At 40.1% G+C, this 22,564-nt stretch overlaps 1 protein-coding gene across 2 annotated transcripts in view; it reads right to left on the minus strand.

The window, feature by feature from the left end:
• The window catches only part of trabd2b (TraB domain containing 2B), a 69,419-nt gene that overhangs the window by 7,334 nt on the left and 39,521 nt on the right, over positions 1-22,564 (minus strand). Inside the window, exons 3-4 of one of the 2 annotated variants that reach the window (XM_005734109.1) lie at positions 20,379-20,525; positions 14,716-14,890 (exon numbers count right to left, since the gene is read on the minus strand). In XM_005734109.1, the coding sequence (XP_005734166.1) occupies positions 14,716-14,890; positions 20,379-20,525 (322 nt within the window). The remainder of the gene's footprint in view (positions 1-14,715; positions 14,891-20,378; positions 20,526-22,564) is intronic. The other variant, XM_005734110.1, reaches the window with a different exon arrangement.

Below are 22,564 nucleotides of genomic sequence, written 5' to 3' on the forward strand. Positions count from 1 at the left end.
ACACACACACACACACACACACACACACACACACACACACACACACACACACAACAAGCAAGCAATATTTCTCACAACGAGAACCAACACTTATGAAATGTTGGTAACTCTCAAGTGAGGGACTGCACATTTCTTCATGAATTGGCTCCGTTTGTTGAACAAACAAAACGTTTTTCCAAGTTCTTACAAATCCATTCTTTTGGAAAATGTTAATTCACAAGCTTTTCATCTGACAACAGTGGCATGTGCATTGTTTGTTTCATTGTAGGTTTGTGGTTCGTGCCTGTGTGTGGGTGAGTGACTGGGTAGAGAAATAATAGCTCTTTCCAAGCAGATGAAGGTGCGTGTGGGAGGCTGAGCTAGTGTGTTTGTTTGTGGAGTATTCAGACAGTAAACAGTGTGGTGCTTCTGAAGCACAGAGCAGTCTTAACAAACAGCTCAATTAGCTTAAATGTAATAAGAGGTCAGCTGACTCCTAATTGCTCCCCTGCTGCTTGTAGTGCTCGCGGGCTGACCGCACAGGTAGCTCACTGTAAACATGCCACTCTGTTTTAAAGTTGCAGTACTTAGTGACACCCTAATCATTGCAGTGTAATGCTCGCTATTAATGTTTACTTTTCAAGTTTTTACGGAAAGACCTTAAAAGAAATGTAAAAAAGAGAAAGCAATGTTTTTCTTTTTCCCAGTGTCTTTAGCTGTCTCGCCCCCATCTGCACATTGTTTGAAGATACACATCCAAGAACATTTCCTTCTTTTCCGTAATTAAAATTTTTATGGTTTTGTTCAAGCAATCAGAACTCTTGGATATTATTGAGAAAAGATTGTGGCTTTGGTTAGAAAATTGGTAATGGCAAGTTAACATGTCCTCATGACAGAAGATGAAAATATTCTCCTTAATCAAAGGATATTTGATGCCTAAACACGATGCCTAACATATTGGGCTGGACAACGTTTTGCATTCATTCGTGGTATAAAATCAATGTGGAACCGAAACATTCCTCAAAGATTTTTGGTCCATTATGACGCAAAGTTGCTGCGGATTTGTCGTCAGCAGATCTGTGACGTGAATCTCCTGTTGCCACACATGCACACGATGGACTGTGAAAGTTATTTTATGTACATTAAACTACAGTAAAATGTAAGTTTGAGATGATTTGAACTTTGTGACATGTTATCATGCTGGAAGCAGTAAACAGTGACCCTACCATGTGAACGTTGCAGCAGATTCATCAGAACAGGACATGTTTTTACAGTTTTCTACTGTCTCACTACTGGTGAGCTGTCTACATACACATACACACATAATATTATCAGTTTGTGGCATCTCAGTTTCTTAGCTGATAGGTGGCATCTATTATGGCTTTGTGCTGCTGTAGTTCACCCAGCCAAGCTGCTTACATCTTCATCACTTTGTAGATTTCGCTCAGTGTAAAGTCATACTTTAAAAATGTTTATCATTAATATTAACATAGAAGTGGAACACAGCTTCTGTTTTCATCATTGGCTTCATTGCACTCAAAGGAAAAATATCCATATTATAATCCATATAATTTACCCTTCTCATTGTACTCATACGACATAATGTTTACTTGGAAAAATAATGAATACTTGTTTCTTATGAATTTTCTTATGCATGAACAAAATGCCAGTTTCATACATAAGTCGTGGCAGGAATTTTGTTTAAAGATTTAAAAATACACAAAATAAACATTTACTAAATATTCTTTGAAATTCTTTTCCACATGATTTGTATTTAATCTTCCAGTAGACAAGTTGCTCTGCCTGCGACATAAAAAGAATAGCTTGTGGGAATGTGGCTTCAGCCCAACTGCAACCACTACCATATATCAGCCAACCACCTGCTGTCATTTCTCCAACTGCAGATATGTGTTTTTCAAATATTTTATTTACTTAATAAATATTTTGTTTTAAGTAGGAGCAAGTTTTTGCTGTGTATACACCCTCTCACAGGGTGTTTCCCCTCCCGTGGCTCCAGAGCGCAGAGTTAATAAACCAGCAACTCCTTTATTTAATAACCATCCCATCCTGATTTCCACTTACAGTAGCAATGACTTAATTTACTCCACTTGCACATTCACCTTTCTATGTTTGCCACATCTGCCTGTCTCTTTATCTTCCATATCCAGGCTTCTTAAGCTTCTTAGCTTCCATTTTGCATTTGTTTTACAGTCAGTTTTTCTCTTTTTTCCCTCCATGCAAGTTTTTTCGGGAGGGATGCATTAGTGTGTTTTGAAAAGAAAAAAGAGGTATTGCAGCATGTCTAGGCATTCACGCTCAATTTAAACCATGTCAACGCTTGGTCTGCACACATCCTTCTCTCTCTTTCAGACCTTTCCCTATTTTTCCTTCCAAGTTAAACCTCACCGAGCCTCGCTTTATGCGTGATTCTCCATCCTTTCTTTCTATATGCTTTTGCACATCAGTCAGAGGAAAGAGACACTAGTAGCAAAGCAGGAAAAGCAAGGAAAATGGAAACACTGAGCAGTTAGGAATTTGACATTGCTTCAAGAATGCAGAAAACGCACAGGAAGAGAATTATGTTATTTTTCAGTTTTTGCACAAACAAATGTGTTTGCAATTACTTTGTGTAAACAATGCATCAACGGATATGCACTAGTGGTTAAAAAAAATCCCACATGGCTTACAAGCAGACCACCTCATATGAAAATTGCACAAAAGGAGCACAAAGGAAGAGAGAATAGAAATAGATAATTGGCAAGTGGTTTGAGAGGAGATGGAAAAGAAGGAGGAAAGGGTGGAGGATAGAGAGGACGATCAGAGGGAGAGAGGGATTGACGTACGCCCTCAACCCAAGCAGAATGCCTGCTGGGCATAGTTGCTACATTATGGTCCAAACAAACACAAGCAGTTCCCTCAGAGCAATTTAAACAAGCGGGTGATCAAGAAATTGGAAGATGAGTTAAAAAGAGAAGAAAAGCGAACATCCAGGAGACATACCCAGTGAATGGATGAGAAAGAAAAAGCATATTAGCTGACAAGGGTGTGTTCCACTTTTGGTTTGTTTGGAAATATGTTCCAGGACGAGGGCAAGCGCAGACAGAGATAATGTGGAAAATGTTACTCTCATCTTCACATGTTTGTAAATGTGTGTAGGTGTTAAATAGGTGACAAATGAAAGGAAAATATGTAAGGTGCTGGGCCACCATGACTCTAAGGAATAACTTCAATATTGTAATAAAGTATGTGAAGTCTACTGGACTGAAGGACACTACCTCCCCCCACCCAGTATCCCCCAGTGTTTTGATGATGCTGGTGAAAAGCAATGTCTAAACATTACAACATCTCTCATAGTTGTTTTGTTGACTTAGGAAACAAAATTACGCAGAGCCAACTCTGGGGGTGGTGGAGCTGGGTGGCTCTGAGCAAATACTGTGCTGGAAGTGCTCCACAGGTACATAAGAATATGATCTTAAAGAGGAGATAGACTAAACAGAAAGCTTGCTTTGCTTTTGTTTTTCATTGGTGGAGGATTTGATTTTAAGGAACTCTAAATCTGTCAAGTTCGTTTAGATGTTATGAGGATGCTGACATTTTTCCCAGGAGAATGCAGCTCATGCTTCAGTGCTTTTCTTTCTGCGATCTGCTTGTGCGTGAACCTGTGTGTGTTCGCATTCTCCCTGCAAGTTGTGCTCATATAATGTATATGTGTGCACCTGTTTGTGTTTTAGGGGAAAGTCCCTTTTTCCACTTTTTGTACTAAGACTATTTCCTTGAGCAAAATATGAGTAATGCAACAAAGATTTTAATAAGGTCGGCATCCCTGGGCCTCACTGTGCATTCCCATCTACTGTTTAACAGGAACGGGATCCCTCTATAAATCACACAGCAGAATTTGAATTAACAGAGCTACAAAAACAGCTACCCACAGTGTTCAGGAATAATTTCCTTGAAAACAGACCACGGCTTTTACATGATGTGTAAATTCCACCTCTCTTCTCAGGGAGCTCTGAGTTTCTAGAAGGAGAAGTAAAGGCAATCTGGAGCTCACCGCTCTCACCCATTCCTCATCTCCATAATGACTTCATTTCCTATGCATGCAGTAAGACGTCTGTCTGTCTTATTGCACTACACACACACCCCGAGGTGTTGTGAGTGACAGCTGTTGACAGGACTGTTAAAGGTTGAAATTCTGGTCAAATACGGAGATCAAGAAAGTTTCAGGGATCAAATCCAGAGGCTGACCGCTGCATGTGGCGGGCTTGACACACATCCATGTTAGAGAGACTGGAAGCTTCACTCAGCTCAGTGGTTGAGTGTTTAAAAGCCATTCCTTGCTTTCAAATATTTAGACTGCCTATGCTTGCTGCTTAAGTTTGTAAAGCTCTCCTGGTGGGCAGAAAGTGAGAAGCTGGGTGTGGTGAGGAAAAAGTAGAAAAGCACAGAGAGTTAAAAAAAAAAAAAGGAAGTAGTGGAAAATGTAGAAAACAAAGGCACAAAGAAAGTAAAAATCCCCCTGCTATTGACTGTTTTTGTTTCTGTAAGCTGTAGTCTCTGATATCTCATCGTACATACATGTAATGGAAGATGTGGCATTCTCTGCTCTAAAAACGTCTCTATGATGTTCGTCTTTCACCTTTCACACTGGTTTGTTTTTCTTCATCCATCAGTTAAAGTTACAGAGAGAAGGAATGATAATCTATAAATTATGATCTAAAGGAGTGCATATGTGTGTGCTGCTGGCAAACACCACACAGACACATAAGCTTAGAGATAAAAGAAAGTGCCTGTGAGTAAATGTGAGTGTATCTTTCTGTTTGCAGAAACCAAAGCATCACATCACATCAGGCCGTCTGGTGCAGCACTCCATCACTCTCCTTCTTGGTCAAATAGACCTTGCACAGCCTGGAGGTGTGTTTGGGGTCCTGTTGAAAAATAAATGATGATCCAACTAAAGGAAAATCGGATGGGATGGCATGTTGCCGCAGGATGCGATGTGGTAGCCATGCTGGTTCAGTGTGCCTTTAATTTTGAACAAACTCCCAACAGTGTCACCAGCAAAGCACCCCCACAACATCACTCCTCCTCGTCCATTCGTTCACGGTAGGACCCATGCATGTAGAGACCACCTTTTCTGTGTCACACAGACACGGTGGGTGGAACCAAAGATCTCAAATTTGGACTCATCAAAGCACAGATTCCCACTGGTCCACTGGTGCATTACTTGTGTTTCTTGGCCCAAACAAATCTCTTCGGCTTGTTGCTTTTCCTCAGTAGTGGTTTCTTAGCAGCTATTTGACCTGATTTGTCTTCTCTGAACAGTTGATGTAGCCACGTGTCTGTTACTGGAACTCTGCGTGACATTTATCTGGGCTCTAATTTGAGGTGCTGTGTGACTCAGATGAATTAATCCTCTGCAGCAGAGGTGACTCTTGGTCTTGCTTTACTGTGGCGGTCCTCATGTGAGCCAGTTTCATCGTAGCGTTTGTGGGTTTTTGCAGCTGCACTTGGGGACACATTCGAAGTGTGAGCAATTTTCTAGACTGACTGACTTTCAGTTCTTAAAGTAATGATAGGCTGTCGTTTTTCTTTACTTAGCTGATTGGTTCTTGGCTCAGGCAAGACACTAATCCCAAAGTTATTCACTGTGGCAAACAGGCAAATGGCATTTGAGATGCGCCAACACTGGTGTGTAAACCTATGTTTCTACAGGTGTCTAAAACTCCCAGACAAGAACACAATTCTGCCAAAAAGTACATTTTAATTTAGTGTTTTAATGTCAGTAGCGGAAAATCTTCTTCATCTTTCAGTTGGTCCCTTTAGGAGTCACCAGAGCAGATCATCTGCCTCCATCTCACCCCATCCTCTTCTGTCACACCAGTGTAACTCCTGCATAGCAGCCCCATATTCAGCATAGCCTATATCCCTCATCTGCACATGTCCAAACCCTCCCAATCTTGCGTCTCTAACTATATCTCCATCTCATTATTAATGATTCCTATATTTCATTTGGCATAGATATTACAGGCCTGGCACTATGTTTCTGTCTTGTGGCCCAAAATCTTCCATGTCTTTAATCGGGATCGAGATCTGGTGACCATAAAAAAAAAAAAATCTGCAGTAATGTTTTAATCAGATCTGTTATTTAGCTAGGATAACAGTGAACATAGTCGTTCACCAAGTAGAAAAACCTGCAGCATTATGAGTCTCTAAACGGGGACGTTAATATTCTTGCATTCCTGGGGCTACATAGTTTCTGTTGTGTGCATTTAGGTCAATTTTAACACTCAAAAGATCAAAAAAAGAAGCATTCACGTGTTTATGAAACGTAGCATTAAAGTCATTGGCTCTTAATAGGCAGTGGGATGTTCTTCCAGCTGCTAATGAAGTGTGTAATCTTTGAACAAGCTAATGAGCTATACTGATTTAATTACGATGAGAAATGCAGCCAGTGCAGTTAAGAGTTACCATAAGATGTTTTCACGCAAACTCACAAAGTTACATTCCTGAAAATTTACAAGACGGCATAACCTTACATGGATACAACAACAGAGCCTACGCTGTTCCTACAGCAGTTGAATGCTATTGTAACTGGTCACAGTTAAGAGATCCAAATGGGAAATGATCCTTGTTTAGTTTTGAATCATATTAGGGATTAAAGTTATCTGGCTTTGAGGAGGAGAGGCATAAATATCCTTGTGCTCATCCACCAGATGCCCCTGTAAAAAACACAATGTTGGCTTCAAGGACAAACCACGCGGACGTTAAAAATACATTTAAATGTGTGCTAGGCCCAAACTGTCAGCAATGAAGCACTTCTAATATCTTTCTGTCTCTATCTGTCTTCTCCACAGAAGAGAAAATACACACCCAACATCCAAAGCATTGCACGTCTGTCACTTCATAAAATAGATCCGCACTATGTGGAAGGAAAGACAGTATGAAGCAAGATGGAGATAGACAGCATCAAGGAATGGTGTTGGTTTAATAAAGGAAAAAGAGCAACAGATGGAAAGGACTGACAGTGCAGACCAGAACGACAGAAGCAGAACAGAGAGCTGGGGAGAAAGATGAAATGAGAGCTATGCAGACAGACTGGTGTGCAGGCAGAGACAGTCAGATGAGGGGAAGAGGCTGAGAAAAACAGATACGGACTAAGATGGGAAGAGCCACGGAGACAAAATGACATGCACGCCAGGCAGGCTCTCTCCCTCAGTCATCACTTCGACACCACAACACCACAAGTGACTGCAAAACACATGGGTCCAGTCTGCCTGCACAATGGGCTATTATAGGTCTGCACATCAGAACATATGCATAAAAATCAACTTCAGCAAACAGATCCAAAGTGGCTTAGACTCCAAAACAAACAGTACTACATGTGGACTTTTGACAGTAACTGCTCGTTTGGGTGATAAATATCTGCAGATCATGGGACTTTGTGTCACAAACATAAACATACGTGTAAGTGTGTGTATGTGTGCGAAGTGGTGTCTAGGCCGTGGCAGCGTCAGGAAATTCCATGGGATGTTTTTAATAAGAGCGGGCAGCGGCTGCCAGGGAACTGGCAAATGAAAACCTGCTGAAGCACACCACAGAGCTCGAACAACACACGGCCATGCTCTCACAGCACTCCTCAGCACAAATGATAACTCTGCATGTAGTCTGCATAAGTGTATGTTTTTAGTTTGTGTGTGACTGAGAGGAAGGCGACAGAGAGTGCATTTTGCCGAGTGAGTGATGGAAAATAGTTAAGGTTTGTATCTGTTTGCAATAGCAACAGACCAAGTATTCTGTGTGTATGACTTGTCTGTGGGTATGCCTTTCCTTTATTGCTTTCATCTGGGGCTGCTGTGTCATTTTGTCCATGGGGGAAACTCTGATGCTTTTACTGATCCTTACAAAGAACTCTACGTCATGTTACAGTGGGTGCCCGTGATTGGCCCCTATTACACAATACTGATAGTAATAGTGAACAGCAGTGACCATAGTGGTGCTTAGGAGCAGGATGGGAGACGGTGAGGAGACAGAGGGAAGGAAGAGAGCATGATCAGTTCATTTAGACATAGTTACTAAGTTAAGCTAAAACTCTGTTCCCAAAGGGAAACCTCCAGAGCTGGAAAATGAAGCCAATGCTGAAGTGGGAATAACTTCAGGTCCACTTTGACACTGGCTACAAAATGAAGGAAGTTAGTACACATATCTAACGTCTCAGAAGTATCTACAACAGGTAAAATGGAACTGCTCTAGAACATTTATGTGTATGTGAGTGGGAGACTGTGGACTGTAGGCTATCAAACCAATTCAGATGTTAGAATCAATACTTTCTTCACTAGCTAACCAAAACCCAAAATGATTTTTCTTTAGACTGGTAAGATGTACTGTTTAGCTATGCTGAACTACCCCCTGCACACAGCTAGAACCAGCCTAGTTTAGAGCTGTTTCAGTTTGGAAGCTTGTTTTGGCTACTGGAAAACAAAACAAAACAGAATATTGCTATCCATCAGTCAAAATAAACATTTTGGGTTCTTATCTCGAAATTTTGAGTTAGTAAATCAAAATTTTGAGATAGCTAACGTGAAATTTTTATATAATTACCCCAAATTTTAAGATAACTTTGCAAAACTTTGTGGATTTGTTTTCATTGGGGGAAATATATACATACTATAGTTACAGTAAATGGCAAATTTAATCAAAAGGACACTGCTTTAATCATAATCAATCTGTATTGCCATTGAAAACAGGCTACTAATGAGTGTTATTAGTGTAATAAATGTCTACAGTACAGTCATTGGTTAAGAATCAAACAATATATGAGTATTTTGTGAATGATTTATTTGGAGGTGTCATTATCAACCACCGATATCATAAAGTCTTGGCCCAACAGTGAGACAGTAAATCCTCTCAGTCAGTTTCTTTTATATTGCCTGGGATAATTCAGTTATGCCTGCTGGAATTTATATAAATAACCTGTTTCTGAAAGTGAAGAAAATGAAATGTTATAACATGCACTTGCAGATGTGTGTGCAGAATTCAAAACTGAGAGCAGAGCAATAGAGGAAAAAAATCTTTTTGCAGTTAAAAAAGCGTACATTTTATCCAAAAAGGCACTTGTGCTACAGGAAGGTGTATGTGTGCAGTGAAAGCAAGGGCATGGGGGAGGCTGAGAGGTAAGGTGCTGAGCTGAGCAGAGATGGATTTCCTGACTGAACCACTTAATACACACATCGTACACTTTAATTACCCTGTGAAAAGAAAAAAAATAACTATGACATCTGTAACTTTAGAGGGGCTTGACCTGAGAGGTGCTCCTGCTCGTTCTCACACAAGTTCTGTTTGTCCACTACATTCTAGACATAGTTAATGCTAGAAGTAAGTGATCCAAGGCAAATGCTGCTGAAAACGGCTCCTAATATGTATCTGCTGTAAAGCATAAATACGAAAACACCCACTCGACATGAACAGACATGAGCACACATCATGGCTCTGTCAGAAACAGTTCCATGTTAAGATTATTCCGTTTTGTCATCCACAAAAAAAAATGCTGTGAAGTAAGGTATATAGTCCACTGCCTTTCGTTTTTTCGGTTTAAAACACGTCATGTTAATGTGAGTTTTGAGATCTAACCATAAAGATTGGATTTTATGTGATCACATTATTGCACGCCCACGTTTGGCCTGAAAGTAGCTGTAATTCATCTCCCTGGGCTGTCTTTATTTTATATGTCTGGATAATCTTAACCCTCACACCCCCCGTCTTCTTAATTTCCCTTTATTACTCAAACTATGGTCTGTGGTTAGATTATATTTAGACCATAAGCAGAACACCATTCACAAAGCAGGCCTGCTCACCTCAAGAGCTTTTGAAAATCTTCAAGGGAAATGTGGGCAGGGCCAAATTTCTGGGAGCCAGTGTCGTCACTTAATACGTTCTGGCATCACCGAGTGATAAAATTTCATGTTTGGTTACAACTGGGACTAAAAGGGACAGTTACAGGACTGTAAAGACATGAGTCAATATCCTGAACACAGATATAAGACATGAGGATGTGGAAGCCTTCTGCTTAGAGCATGAGAAAGGTGGTTTGTTGCCTGAAAACAGAACTTAAGTCCTATTAGTTGTGGTCACTAGTTGCAGTATTTATGGCCTGTCACTCTAAGAGTAAAGATTTGTGTGGTGATATTATTGAAATATTTCGGTGGAAAATATTTCATCTTCATAACGTTCTTTGAAACTCAATACTACGTAAAAGTTTTGAGCCATCCCTTGTTTCTTTATATTTTTCTAGGAAAATTGGAAATAGGTCTAACAGTTTATGGAAACATATGCCAACACGTATGTTTGCCCATGTACAAAGTTTGTACAGTTTTAATGAGCTTTAAAGTCAACATTTAGTATGACCACCTTCATTCTTTAACTATAGGATTTCTGTAGTAGTCTTCAGGAATAGTTCACTGGGATTCTTAAAGGACATTCAAAGCTCTTCTTTTGATATTGGCTGCCTTTTGTTCTGTTCTCTGTCAAGATGATCCCACCCTGCTTCAATAATGTTAAGGTCCAGGCTCTGGGGAGGCCAGTTCATAACTGATAGTCTTCCATTGTGTGTTTTTCTGCCCAAGTATGCTTTTACTGCACTGGCAGTGTGTGTGGGATCATTGTCATACTGGAAAATAAAGCTACTGCCAGTCCGGCACTTGCCAAATGTTAATGCACAGTGAATCCAAATTTGAGGATACTTTTCTGCATTCATAATTCCACCAATTTTGACAAGATCTCCAAAACCATTGGCTGAAATTCAGCCCCAAACAATGACAGAGCCTCCGCTGTGTTTTATAGAGTGTAGTTCCTTTCTCCTGATCTCCCCAGCACATGTTGATGATGGCTTGTTGACAGCGACCCTTCCACTGAGACCTCAGTGACCAATAGATACATCATCTGAAGGGTCAGATTCATCTGTCAGGTCCTCAGAGATGCATCTGCTGGATTTTTTCTTCTACTGTATCATTACTGTAGTTGTCCATCTGCTGTAGATAATTTTAAGGCCCAACATAAAAAAAACAAACAAACCAAGAAACACTGATCTGAAAAGGTCAGGTACAAGGACTGAATTGGAAATCAGTGAAAAAGCAAAGAAAATCCTTTAAGTACCTTTATAAAGCCTGGAGAGCTATTACCTGGAGAAAATCCAAAAAGTCTGGTCCCTTGGAAACAAAATATCAAAAAAGTGGGGGTGGCTTAAGATTATTGAACAGTATTGTATAACTTTGTGGCCTTTTGAACTCCCCTTCATTTACACATACTATATTTATCTAAGTTTCAAATAGCATCTATGTTTTATGGCTTCCATTGTGCTTGTCGTGGTCCTGAGCCTGTTGACTCAGTGTTTTGTGTCTCTTTATGCTTTTGTTATTCTGATTAGGTATTTCATTATCATTCGCCATTTTGGTTAGGTTTCTGTTCTCTGCCTGTCCATGTCCCCCCTGTCTGTCCATGATGTCTTTATGCCCGCTTGTGAGTCTGCGTCTGTGTCTCTGTCTGTCGTGTGCTTCCTGTTTTATTTTGTAGGTCTGAGTCCTATGTCAGTGCGTTTAGCTTTGTGCTCTCCCTGTCTCGTCAGTGTAATCAGCGCCGTGTCTCCCAGCTGTTTCCTCTTCGCTCCGTTCACCTCTTGTGTTTAGTGTCTGTGTCTTCCCCTACTCGGTGTCGCGTCGTTAACGTCTTCTACCCTCAAGTTAACTGTGTGTTCCGTCTGCTAGCCTGCCTGTCTGCTTAGTTTATTTCTGTATTCTTAGTTTAGTCAAGTTTATGTTCCTTTTCTGCCCAGCAATAAAGCTGCATGTTTTGAGTTTACATCTGCCTCCGAGTCCTGCATTTTGGGTCCTTCCTCCCTGCCTGCCTGCACACAGCTTGACAAATTTCTCTAAAAGTTAGTAATAATTGATCAAAAGTATTCTGTAATAGTGTGTAATAGAACAGTCCTGTAAAATTCCATACTGTAATTACTCAGTATTTCCAATTTAGTGTGACTGTTTTTGAAGAAAGGATCTCTAGTACGAGCACATAATTAGCTGCTGCTATAATAAATCAAACACTAATTACATACAGATTGTGAACAGCAAATTGATGTAACATACAGCAGGAATTTCCTCTGCTTTTTCACATATACATGCTCTTCACTGACTGATACCTGTTTTTTTTCCCAAAGCCTTGACTGAGACTTCTGTGTTTATTGTATGTGTGAGTGAATGTGCTTATTTGTACATGTTATAAAGTCCACTAACCAGTATGAATCTTAGTGTATGCATGTTTGTGGAATGTGTGTGTGTGTGTGTGTGTGTGTGTGTGTGTGTGTGTGTGTGTGTGTGTGTGTGTGTGTGTGTGTGTGTGTGTGTGGACCCTGCAGTCTAACTGTAATGGTTCCTATCACTTCACACCTGCTGTCACTTTGTTACACACTAGGCTAAAGCGTGCAGGTGACCTGAAACACATGTTCACCTCATATCTATCCAGGCCACGCGGAACACACTGGAACGTTAACACAAAATGTTTAATAGAGACTAATCTTGAACATAAAGCTGCATTAAAAATTAATTTTAATTGACTTAATAGACCAAAAATGCAAATTCACAATCGTGGCTTTAACTGTCCGAGATAATTTAAGACCCAGATTTTCCTCAACATCCTGGAAAAGATATATATATATGTAATAAATAGCATTATTATATAGCATTAAAGCAGTGAGAGATGAATAATTTCAGTTTTATGTGCTGCAAACCAGTGTTTTACTCTTATTCAGAATTGTTGCTATGAACTGCTGGTAGTCTGTTTAATGTAAGCTGGCTTAGTCTGACACTCAGCCACACATGCTGACATATTTAGTTACAGATGGCTTCTTTACTGAGCACCATCATTTTCTCAGCACTGCCCCTCTGCTCATTTAGTTACTGTATACAAACTCACGTCAAGGAATTCCTTTGTGAAAAACACTCATTTTAGACGGTGAATTGAGAAATATGTACCTTGGCAGAAGTTCATTCAAACGTTGGAAAATAGTTTTCACATTCTCTCACTCTTTTTCAATGTTTTCTATACACAACACTACAAACTGTGACAGGTAAAGTGAATGACATCTCTTTATAACGCAATGATCTGCTGAGAAACTTAGATCTACTTTAACATGTAACACCTCCCAAACGGCTCAGAAATAGCTAAAGAAACAAGAAGAAGAGCCCAGAGATTGACCCCTACATTTCCATGAAAACTCCAATCCACAACCAAAAAGATGCATTGCCAACATCCTGTGCCAGACACCACAGGACAGCCTTCAGAATTCCCTGGTCCATGCCCTGAGGCTTCAAAGCTGTTTTAGCACCACAAAGGGATCTGCACAATGTTAGGCAGATGGCTTTTAATGATATGACAGACTGCTCTATATACCAGTCGTGTTCTGTCGGGGCAAGGCAGGTGGGCATTGCTTGCCCAGTGAAATCTACAATTAAATATAGACACCATAAGTGTCTGTCATTGCTCTTTTGCATCCACCCTTTAAATTACTGCCATCTTGTGGTAGCAATTTGTCTCATCTTTCCTCCGCTTGCCTCCAATTCCACTAGAATCTGTTGGGCATCTCGATTTTATGGGTGTTCCCCATTAACAGTAGCTTGAATTGGGCGAGATGAGAGATCAGCAGCTTCTTCTGGTTATTTGTACACTCACATTGTGGATAAACACGTTTTCTTTAATGGATGACTAATGGGAGAATAAAATGCAGTATCTTTGCTTGTCTTTTTGTAAAAGTCGCCACATGCCACTGATATATATTTTTTCTTCATGTATGTACACCATTTATTATTTAGTAATATTACAGAAATTCCTTTCTCCACAGAGTCTGAGCACAAATACTAACAGTGTTCAGCCACATCTGCACGGACACACAAATAGCAGCTGGATGGTGCAACAGTGGCCCTGTCCAAACTGCACAAAGAGCAGAGGGAGTAACAAAAAAAGGAGCTAGGCATTCAGTATTAATCATTCACTGTGGCGCACACACACTCGCATGCATGCACATACACACATCCTAGAGGTAGCACCACCCTTTTTCAAATGCACGCAGGCACACAGCCATACAGTAAACAAAGATACCCACCCACCACCTGTTTTTGTGGGCAAACACATGTGTTTGTATATTCTCAAACGTACACACACACACACACACACACACACATTTTCCTTAGGACACACTACACTATTCAGGAAACATTACCAGCATTAGCCAGGAATGCTAATTGAAACAAACAACTCACAGTTTCTTCATTTCTGAGATGGGAGTTGGCTGTAATTGAGACTTCTGTGTATGTGTGTGCACGTGTGTGTACACTTGGACAGATTCACAGTTTTTGAATGCCAGAGATCTGGGAACTATTGTACACTATTATTGTCCTGCTTTTTTTTCTCCAGTTTTGCTTTCAAGCAGAAAAGAGAGCAAATTTGTTGCACTGTAAGCACACTTTAAAACTGACAGATTCTCTGTTCCAGACCAAAGTAAACCTGATCTATTCCATTTTTCAGTTACATGCAAATGCATACTCCCTAGAGTTGCTCTCAACATGTAGAATAGAGAAGAATCTCGTAACCAGCAGGTCAAAGGTCATAGCGTGAGTTCCTATAACATTAAAGTTATTTCTGCAGCGTTAAACCAATACTATCCTACAAATCCAATCTGTCTAAGAGTCTTACCTGCACCGAAAGCAAAAAAGTAAGTCTGGTTGGGATTTCTCTGCAGCAGGGCAGAAACTCGTCGTGCCATTCGCTCGTTGCGTTTGTAGATCAGCTCCTGGCGGAAGTAGCTGTCAATCTGCTGAGCCGTCATGCGGTCATGAGCTGGCAAAGAGCTGTTGATGAAGTGAGGCAGCTGAAAGAAAGAAAAAGACCGTGAGAAAAAGGACTTTCAAAGCCTTTGTGGTAAAAATCCATGGCAGAATTAATAGTAAATGAATCACTCAAATTTTAAATAAAACATAAAAAGAAAGAAAGAGCGTTAAAAAAAAGTGGGATGGAAAGAAAGAAGAGGGCTGAATGGTGGTGTTGGTGCCCATGTGAGTGTGACACCTGGCAGCCAGAAGTGTTTCTGATGTGACAGCTTGACAGAAACTGACCAGCGCAACGCCCTGCGCTGTAGACTGATCTTTACATGAGAAAGCATTAACAAATGAAGGAGTTGGAAGGAGAAGTGTCAGCGCCATCTGTGTGTGTATATAGGTTTAACATTTCTGTGTGTGTGTGTGTGTGTGTGCATGTATGACGAAAACTGTTTACACAAATGTGTTTATAGGTGTGGTATGTGCGCTACATGAAAGACACTACAAGTGTGTATGCCTCAGTTCAATATATTGTGAAGTGTAAATGTGTTTAATTACTGTTTGATACATTAGGAGCCAGACAGACAGAGAGACCTGGCTCTTTTCCACTTTTTCCTCCATCAGTCGTTAATCTGTGAAGATGAGTGGGGGGGTTGGCGGTGGACTCAGGATTTGAGATGTCCAGTTCCTTAAACCCCAGGATAGAAAATGTATCTCTCTGTATCTCGCCCTCCTTATATGACTTGAATACATACTTTTAGATTGATTCCCTCTACAGATCTATCACACACACTGACAGTAATAAAGATATTTTTGTAAATGTAAGCACTATTTTCTTATTGAGCTAGATTTTTTCCCAATATCTCTCATTACATTCCAAGGTAAATAAAAATCTGCCATAACAAGAAAATTGGAATTCCATGGAAAGGCTTTTCTCCTTGGCTGGTTATTTACTAAGGGTCTAATTATAAGGCATTCATTCAAAGCTCTTCTTTACTTACAGAGGACGCAGTGTAAGCAACAGAGAAACATCAAGTGATGAAGATCTTATTTAGTTAGTAAAGTTGTTAGCAGTTTGTTCCACTCAGCGGCTGATTTAATTACTTAAGAAAGTGATTACTATGCAGTCACATTAATATAAACTAATCATTACCTAACAGTTTGTTATTATATCTTCCAGTCTGTTCTGTACAAAGTCATTGTATATAGCCCAATCTTACTTTAAAGTAGGACAGATTTAAATAATGGTGGGAACGTAGAAACAAAGAGGTTGGTTTTCATACTCTCTCTACACATATGCAGATGTGTTTAATCTGGATTTGTATTTAACTGTGACAAGGAACACTCATGCAAGCATGCTATTGCTGTCTAGAACTGAGCTACAAGTTTACACAACAGTAGAACAGCTGCAAATGGTGCGTAAATTAGCATGTGTATGTGTGTGTGTCAGGCCTGAAAACATGAGGGGATTTATTGTACCACATGTGAACGAGGTGCACTTCAGAATCCATCCAAAATCTATACGATGCTTCCTTTCAGTCACACCGTCTCAGTCTGTTTTGATTCATACTTCAGTTATCTTAATTTACAACAGAACACTGGATAAATTTCATTTGTTTGTTACACAAATATACATTTCCATTAGTAAACATTTTCTCATGCCAGGATTTAGAGGTTTGTCATTTTTTCCATAGTCTACAGTTGGAATATATATTACTCTGCTTTTCTATAAATGTCTCATACTATTATTATATCCACAAACAAATCTTCACTGCTTCATTAACCTTCTGGAAGTTATGGAGATTTTTGTAAATATATTTTACAAATGTGATAAACGTCATCATGTGCTACCACTTCCAGTGGCGATATCTCTTTATGTACTGTTATATTGTATTATTAGTAAAAAATAAAGGCCAGGTGCTAAAAGGAAGTTTTACTTAAGTGCTGTCCATAAACCTGAGCCATTTCCACACATGTTCTGAAGCCCTGATCTTTTCTAGGTCTCGCAAGACGGAGCCACATGTGAGAACTCAAATGTCTCACGCAGTCAAGTCATACATGTGTTGTTTTCAACCAGCCAGAACACTTCTACAGAGTTTGTACAATGTTGGCCTGAACTGATGTATAAACCAAGCAGATCATATCAATACTTCATTTACTGCTGGTTAATTGGTGTCATATGCACTGCCTCATACATGAATACATCTATCCAGCCAGCTACCTTAGCTAAATCACACAGTATATATGCCGCAGCGCAGTGGACTATTCCTTCGTATTTGCTACATGTGACAAAGGACAGCTTTGGAAAATATCTTTGCCTCATTCTTCAGAAACTATGAAAGGTTTATGTGTGAAAACAGTTTTAGAATAAAAGATCAAGAAAAGAACCTTTCCCTCAAATTCAGGGTCTGATTAAATTTGAACGGTTTGTATGCCACTGAATTAAAATACGTGCTTTTTGTTATAACCCAGCAGTAGAACAAAAAGGCAGAAAGAAACAAAAGCGCATTTACACAATTATCTGTAGCCCAAGGCCTTTTTTATCTGTGTTTTATCAGGGTGAATGACGCAGGTTTACCCAGATTGACAGCTCTATACGATTCATAAATAAAATAATGCAAACTTGGAAGAAAGTTATGAAAAAGTTTAAAGAGAGAGCTGAAGAAAAAGGTGCAGAAAGACTTCATGGCTGATGAGAGAGGATCGTGTGAGTGTTTCAAGACAAGGAAAAAAAGGGTTCGGTCAAAGAGGGGTCAAGGTAGGAGTGTAACGGTAAACGCAGATAAGTTATCACATGAAAAGCCATTAGCTGCTCTCCATCCCAACGTCCACAGGAAACACATAGTGACAACAAGATATTTTCTCCCTTCCCCACCACTGGTACTGCTCTGCACTCATGTTCTCGTACATATCCTGCCAGCCGTTTACTTCTATTTTTTCCTTTCCCTTCGGATTCAGCTGTTTGAAATCCCCTTTCTCTTCTGCTCTTTCTTTCTTTTTTTTGTAGCTCTGATGATATCGTGGCACTGAAGTGATAACAACTTGTAGGGACAACCCAGAGTAATACAGCATTTAAGAACATTTTCAGTCATATATTACCATATAAATTATGCAGAAACATAACAGATGTGGAAAACTAAACCTTTGAGACATAATTTTTCATCTTGGCACATCAGTCTACATTTTGATGGTTTACATCTCCAGGTAACTTTTGCCTATGTCTTTTGTTTTCTTCATTTTTTAATGTGTTTACTTAAATGAATGCATTCATCTTACTTCTTTTGCATTTCAGTTTTTCTTCTGTCTCACTTGTACTCTGTTTTTCTGATGAATTTGGGACCGGTTGAATGCTGAAACACATTAACCTCATTTACACCGTTCCACTCACTTGTGGTCTCTGGCCTGCCATCGGCCTCTTTCTTATTTGAAGAAGATTGAACTGAAAGAGCATCAGGGGTGTCGGAGCGGGGGCCACTGGATTAAGTCCTATCTATCAAAAAACACCTGTCCTTTTACAGCTCTGGAAGCTCACATTCACACAGACACACAAACCTGCAATAGATCATTAGGCTACAGAAGTGGGCTCTGAAGTCAGGCATCTGATTGCTGTAGCATATGTTGAGGAATGTTAATACATGTTATTATGACATGAAGAGCAGGGGCAAACTGGTATGAGTTAAACTGCAGGTGAAATAGTGGCTAACAGCCCTTCATGGCTCACAGGAAGAAAAAGGTGTATAAAAGCAGACAATGAGAGAGACAGGCATAGAAACACGGAGAAAAAAAAGCAATCACATGTCATTTGTCAGAGCTGAATTGTAAAGGCATCGTGAGTTTGTGTGTACAGTAAGTTTTTTCATATAGTGTGTGTCTCTAGTGGATATGATGTGGAACTCGAGCAGTGAGTTGAGGTTACATGGTCTTTTGGGTTTAATGGGACTTAAGGATCAGTGAGGGAGGTTGACACAGCATAATTGACTTATGAGGAGAGCGTTTGAGCAAATCTGCATTTAAAAGGCAGAGATGGATTGAGAGCCACTACATGTTGTGCCTACCACATGTATTTGTAGGTATGTGTGCGTATGTGTGTGTGTGTGCGTGTACTTAATGCCGAATGGACTCTTGACAGCTGGGTATGAAGACTGATTAAGAGACCATCACCAAAGGAGCAAAGGCTATGTTAGGAAATAAGTTGGAGGAGGTTAGATGGTGTATTTACAGTGGAGTCCAGAGCTATTAAAGTGTCAGACTATCAAGTAACTTGAGGCTGAGAAGGATTAATATGGCAATGTGCAGATTTGTGGAATTGATGTGTAAGCCCAAAAGTTCGAGGTGACGATAGTGTAATGGCACAGAAGTGGGTATGAGAAGTTTGCCAACTCAAATCGAGGATCTGACAGATTCAAGTTCTGAACACTGTTACAGATGTTTTGCTACCACTAGCTAGTATTTTCTGTGAGGATTTTTAGTGAATCAGGAACGAGAAGTAGACGATTCCCTTTTCCAGCAAAACATAGCTAACTTAGAAGTTCAAAGGTTCGCCTTTTTTCTGCTTTAAAAAATTGCAAAGTTAATAAATAAATATTTTGGTAGTTTCTGCAAATGAATTTAAGAAAGTTGTCTTTGATGGTTAAAAGTTTACAGCAGGGTATCAAAGCAAGTCTCACTTGCATGATACCTTAGGTCACTATTAAAAAAGAAAGAAAGAAAAAATCAGTGACATGACCAAAAACACATATTCTTATAGTTTAACATGTTTTTATCCCTGGAAGCAAACCTGGAACCATTCATCATTGTTTGGCAGCGAATGCAGGTTCCCATTCTTTTCAGTTCTCTCGGTAGAAAAAGAATGAATGTGTAGGTCTGCAGCTTAAATATAGTGTGCAGAGGATGATGTTACATGCACAGGTGTGATTAATCTGGTAAACTGTACTGCACTGAGTATGCAAGTGAGTTGAGATCAGTGCAGAATCTTCAAAACAGCTAGCTCTTAGTTTGCCTAAAACTGGCTGAGAGAAATTAAAAAACGACGGATTATGTGACAGTACATTTTAGGTCATTTTACTTAGTAATGCAAAAGTAATGAAATTAGTTATTCTGTCCAGTAAGTGACTATGTAATGTAGAAAAGTAACTTGTAATGTGTAATATCTTACTTTATTCAGTAACAATCCTAACATTGGCAATGTGATACCAGCATGAAAGTAACTTATTATCCAACTTTTTCACTGTAGCCAAACATTCCAACTTTACCAGTATGTTGCTGTCTGACCATGCAAAACTTTGGAATTTGGAAATATGTGAGAAATGTTGTAAAACTTTGTAAGGTTTGACAAAGTGGATTAACGGTATTAGATCCATTGTATTATATTAGGCAGGCAATTTATTTTAGAGTCTTTATGTTGTTTCTTTTTGCCACAAAAAACTTGTTTTAACTGGTTTTGAAGAATTTTGACACAAAGCTATTGAAATCAGTCCTAAAAAGTGAACCACAAGTGATGATATTTTTTACAAGGGGTGAGCAGTCCTTAAATGAATCAACCTGTGAGGTGTCATGGTTTAAGATGATAGCGCTGAGGTCACCACAGTTGTAGTGTGTAATGAGGTCCTCTGTGGTGTAGGAACCTTGGAGGCTGCCCGCTCGAACACCCTCGTGCTGCAGCAGCGTCTGGTTCAAGGCAAACAGCACCTACAGGTAGAGACATGGAAACATACGAAGGGCGCTGTTACTTTCTGCATCCACAAACTCAGTTTCCTCTGCTGTGCACCCAAGAGGAATTTGCCACAAAGGTGTAGAAATTGTGCAGGCGTAGCCAGTGTTCCTCTTTAAAAAATATATTGACCTTAATATACAATGAAGCTATTATACTCAGTGTCTGCTGCAGAATACTTATTCTTTTGCAGGGTTTTCATTTCTTTCAGGAAATTTTCATACGCTTTTCATACAAGCTGACTACAGGTAAAAGCAGACCACAAAATGCATGGCAAGGAGCCATTGACTTTTTCCTGAAGGAAAGAAAGAACAGGGAAGAAAGGTAGAGCTGAAGAGATTGAAAGAGAAAGAGGCCCTTTAAAAATAAGCCTCCTTTCTCTTTCACCAGGACCAGGTTGCAGAAAATTTATAGCACCCATTAAAATCGAAAGTAAACCCTCTTTAGAGAGAATTTATAGCGTGCAGCCGCTAGCCAGCCCAAAACCTCCACAGCTGTCCTAGACACCAGGGGTTAATCTCCCTGCTCCCACCCTCTACAATCTCACGCCACTTCTGACTGGCCTGGCAATCAAGACCGACCTGTCAGTCAGTGCTAAGCTCTCTTACAGGAACCAGAGGTGCATTTGAAAGAAAAAACTGTATTGTATTGCAATTCACATAGTTCTACATTGCACCCAATAAGACAGAGGTTTCAGCTGATGTGATTACAACATCAACATACCTTCAAACTAAACCAGACTGATCCATGCCTGTGATCCTAATTGCCAAGAAACCTGACTAGTGCTTTGGAAAATACTGCAGGGAGAACGTCAGCATCCAGCCCCAGATGATTTGTAGAGCAGCTTAAGACCGATACAGCTGCACAACTGATTGAGCCCCATGTCAAAATTTTTAAGTCGCAATTCCTGCAATTAAGCAGTGTTTTCGCAATCATATATGCCCATATTGGGCACATTGCATGTTTAAACTCCATGTAACCTTTACGTTGGGATAATCACAACCAAGCTCTAGGCTCAACCTTGTGACTCTCTCTCCTTCTCTCTGAGGTCATTGTGTTTGCTAACAAGTCTTGTGGGCTCCTTTTCACTTTAATCTGCTTTTGTTTCATAATGCAAGGAGACAACTGATGAGCTAACGGCACACATAACTCTGTCATCATCCTGTTTTTTGTCTACTGCATCCTCCTCTTATCTCTCTGCCAGGGCCTGATCTCTGTGCCTTTCTTCCTGTTGTATAGCAGGAGTCAGATCTTATATATTTGTTTTGACATGTTTCATCCAGCATATTCTTCAGCTGTATCCAACACCGTGCTGTCACCCTGCCAGAGGCACATAAGAGTGCCTTGATCAAACCTGTGACCATTTCAGTTCTGTAAACATATGACTTCGAGGCTTTCTTAAGCTTATATTTTAACACAAGACTTCTCAAATCCAGGAGCCCCACTGCTGCCGTAGTAATGACTCTGTATGACTCCATTTTGGTTTGCATCAGAAGTGAAGTTCATTGTTCTAAACTCCAGGTAATGTTGAGGTGTGATGCCAGACCCAGAGGAGCTAATGCTATATAGTCCATCGCCAGACAAGCTAATTTTGCTGCTGTTGAAGCTGATTTTGTGCCAGTAAGTTGCCATGGCTCCAGGTCCTTGACCCACAGGGCTCTTGGCCAGTAGGTCCTGGCCAGACTCAGGGTCAGAAGCTGGCAAACCTTGCACACCTGCAAGGATTTTTGCTATGCAGCCAACTTCAATACTTTTCTTTACATAGGACCAGACAGATCTGAACACAACTGGCGAGATGTCAAGACCATGGTTGGTTGTGTTGGTAGGGGAGATGTTATTTCAATATTGTCCCCCGGGAAGGGAAAAGAACATCTCTGCAGCTGTAACCATGGTGCTCAAGTTATGTGCCGGACTGAATGAATGAGCACGTCAGTCACCACAGGGGACGCAAAGACGGAGAAAGAGGCAGTGAGAGGAAAAACGCAAACATTCCCTGTGTGTGTGTGTGTGTGTGTGT

Source organism: Pundamilia nyererei, unplaced genomic scaffold (assembly GCF_000239375.1).
Source record: "Pundamilia nyererei isolate P.nyererei 1_Seehausen unplaced genomic scaffold, PunNye1.0 scaffold00056, whole genome shotgun sequence".
Lineage (NCBI taxonomy): Eukaryota > Metazoa > Chordata > Actinopteri > Cichliformes > Cichlidae > Pundamilia > Pundamilia nyererei.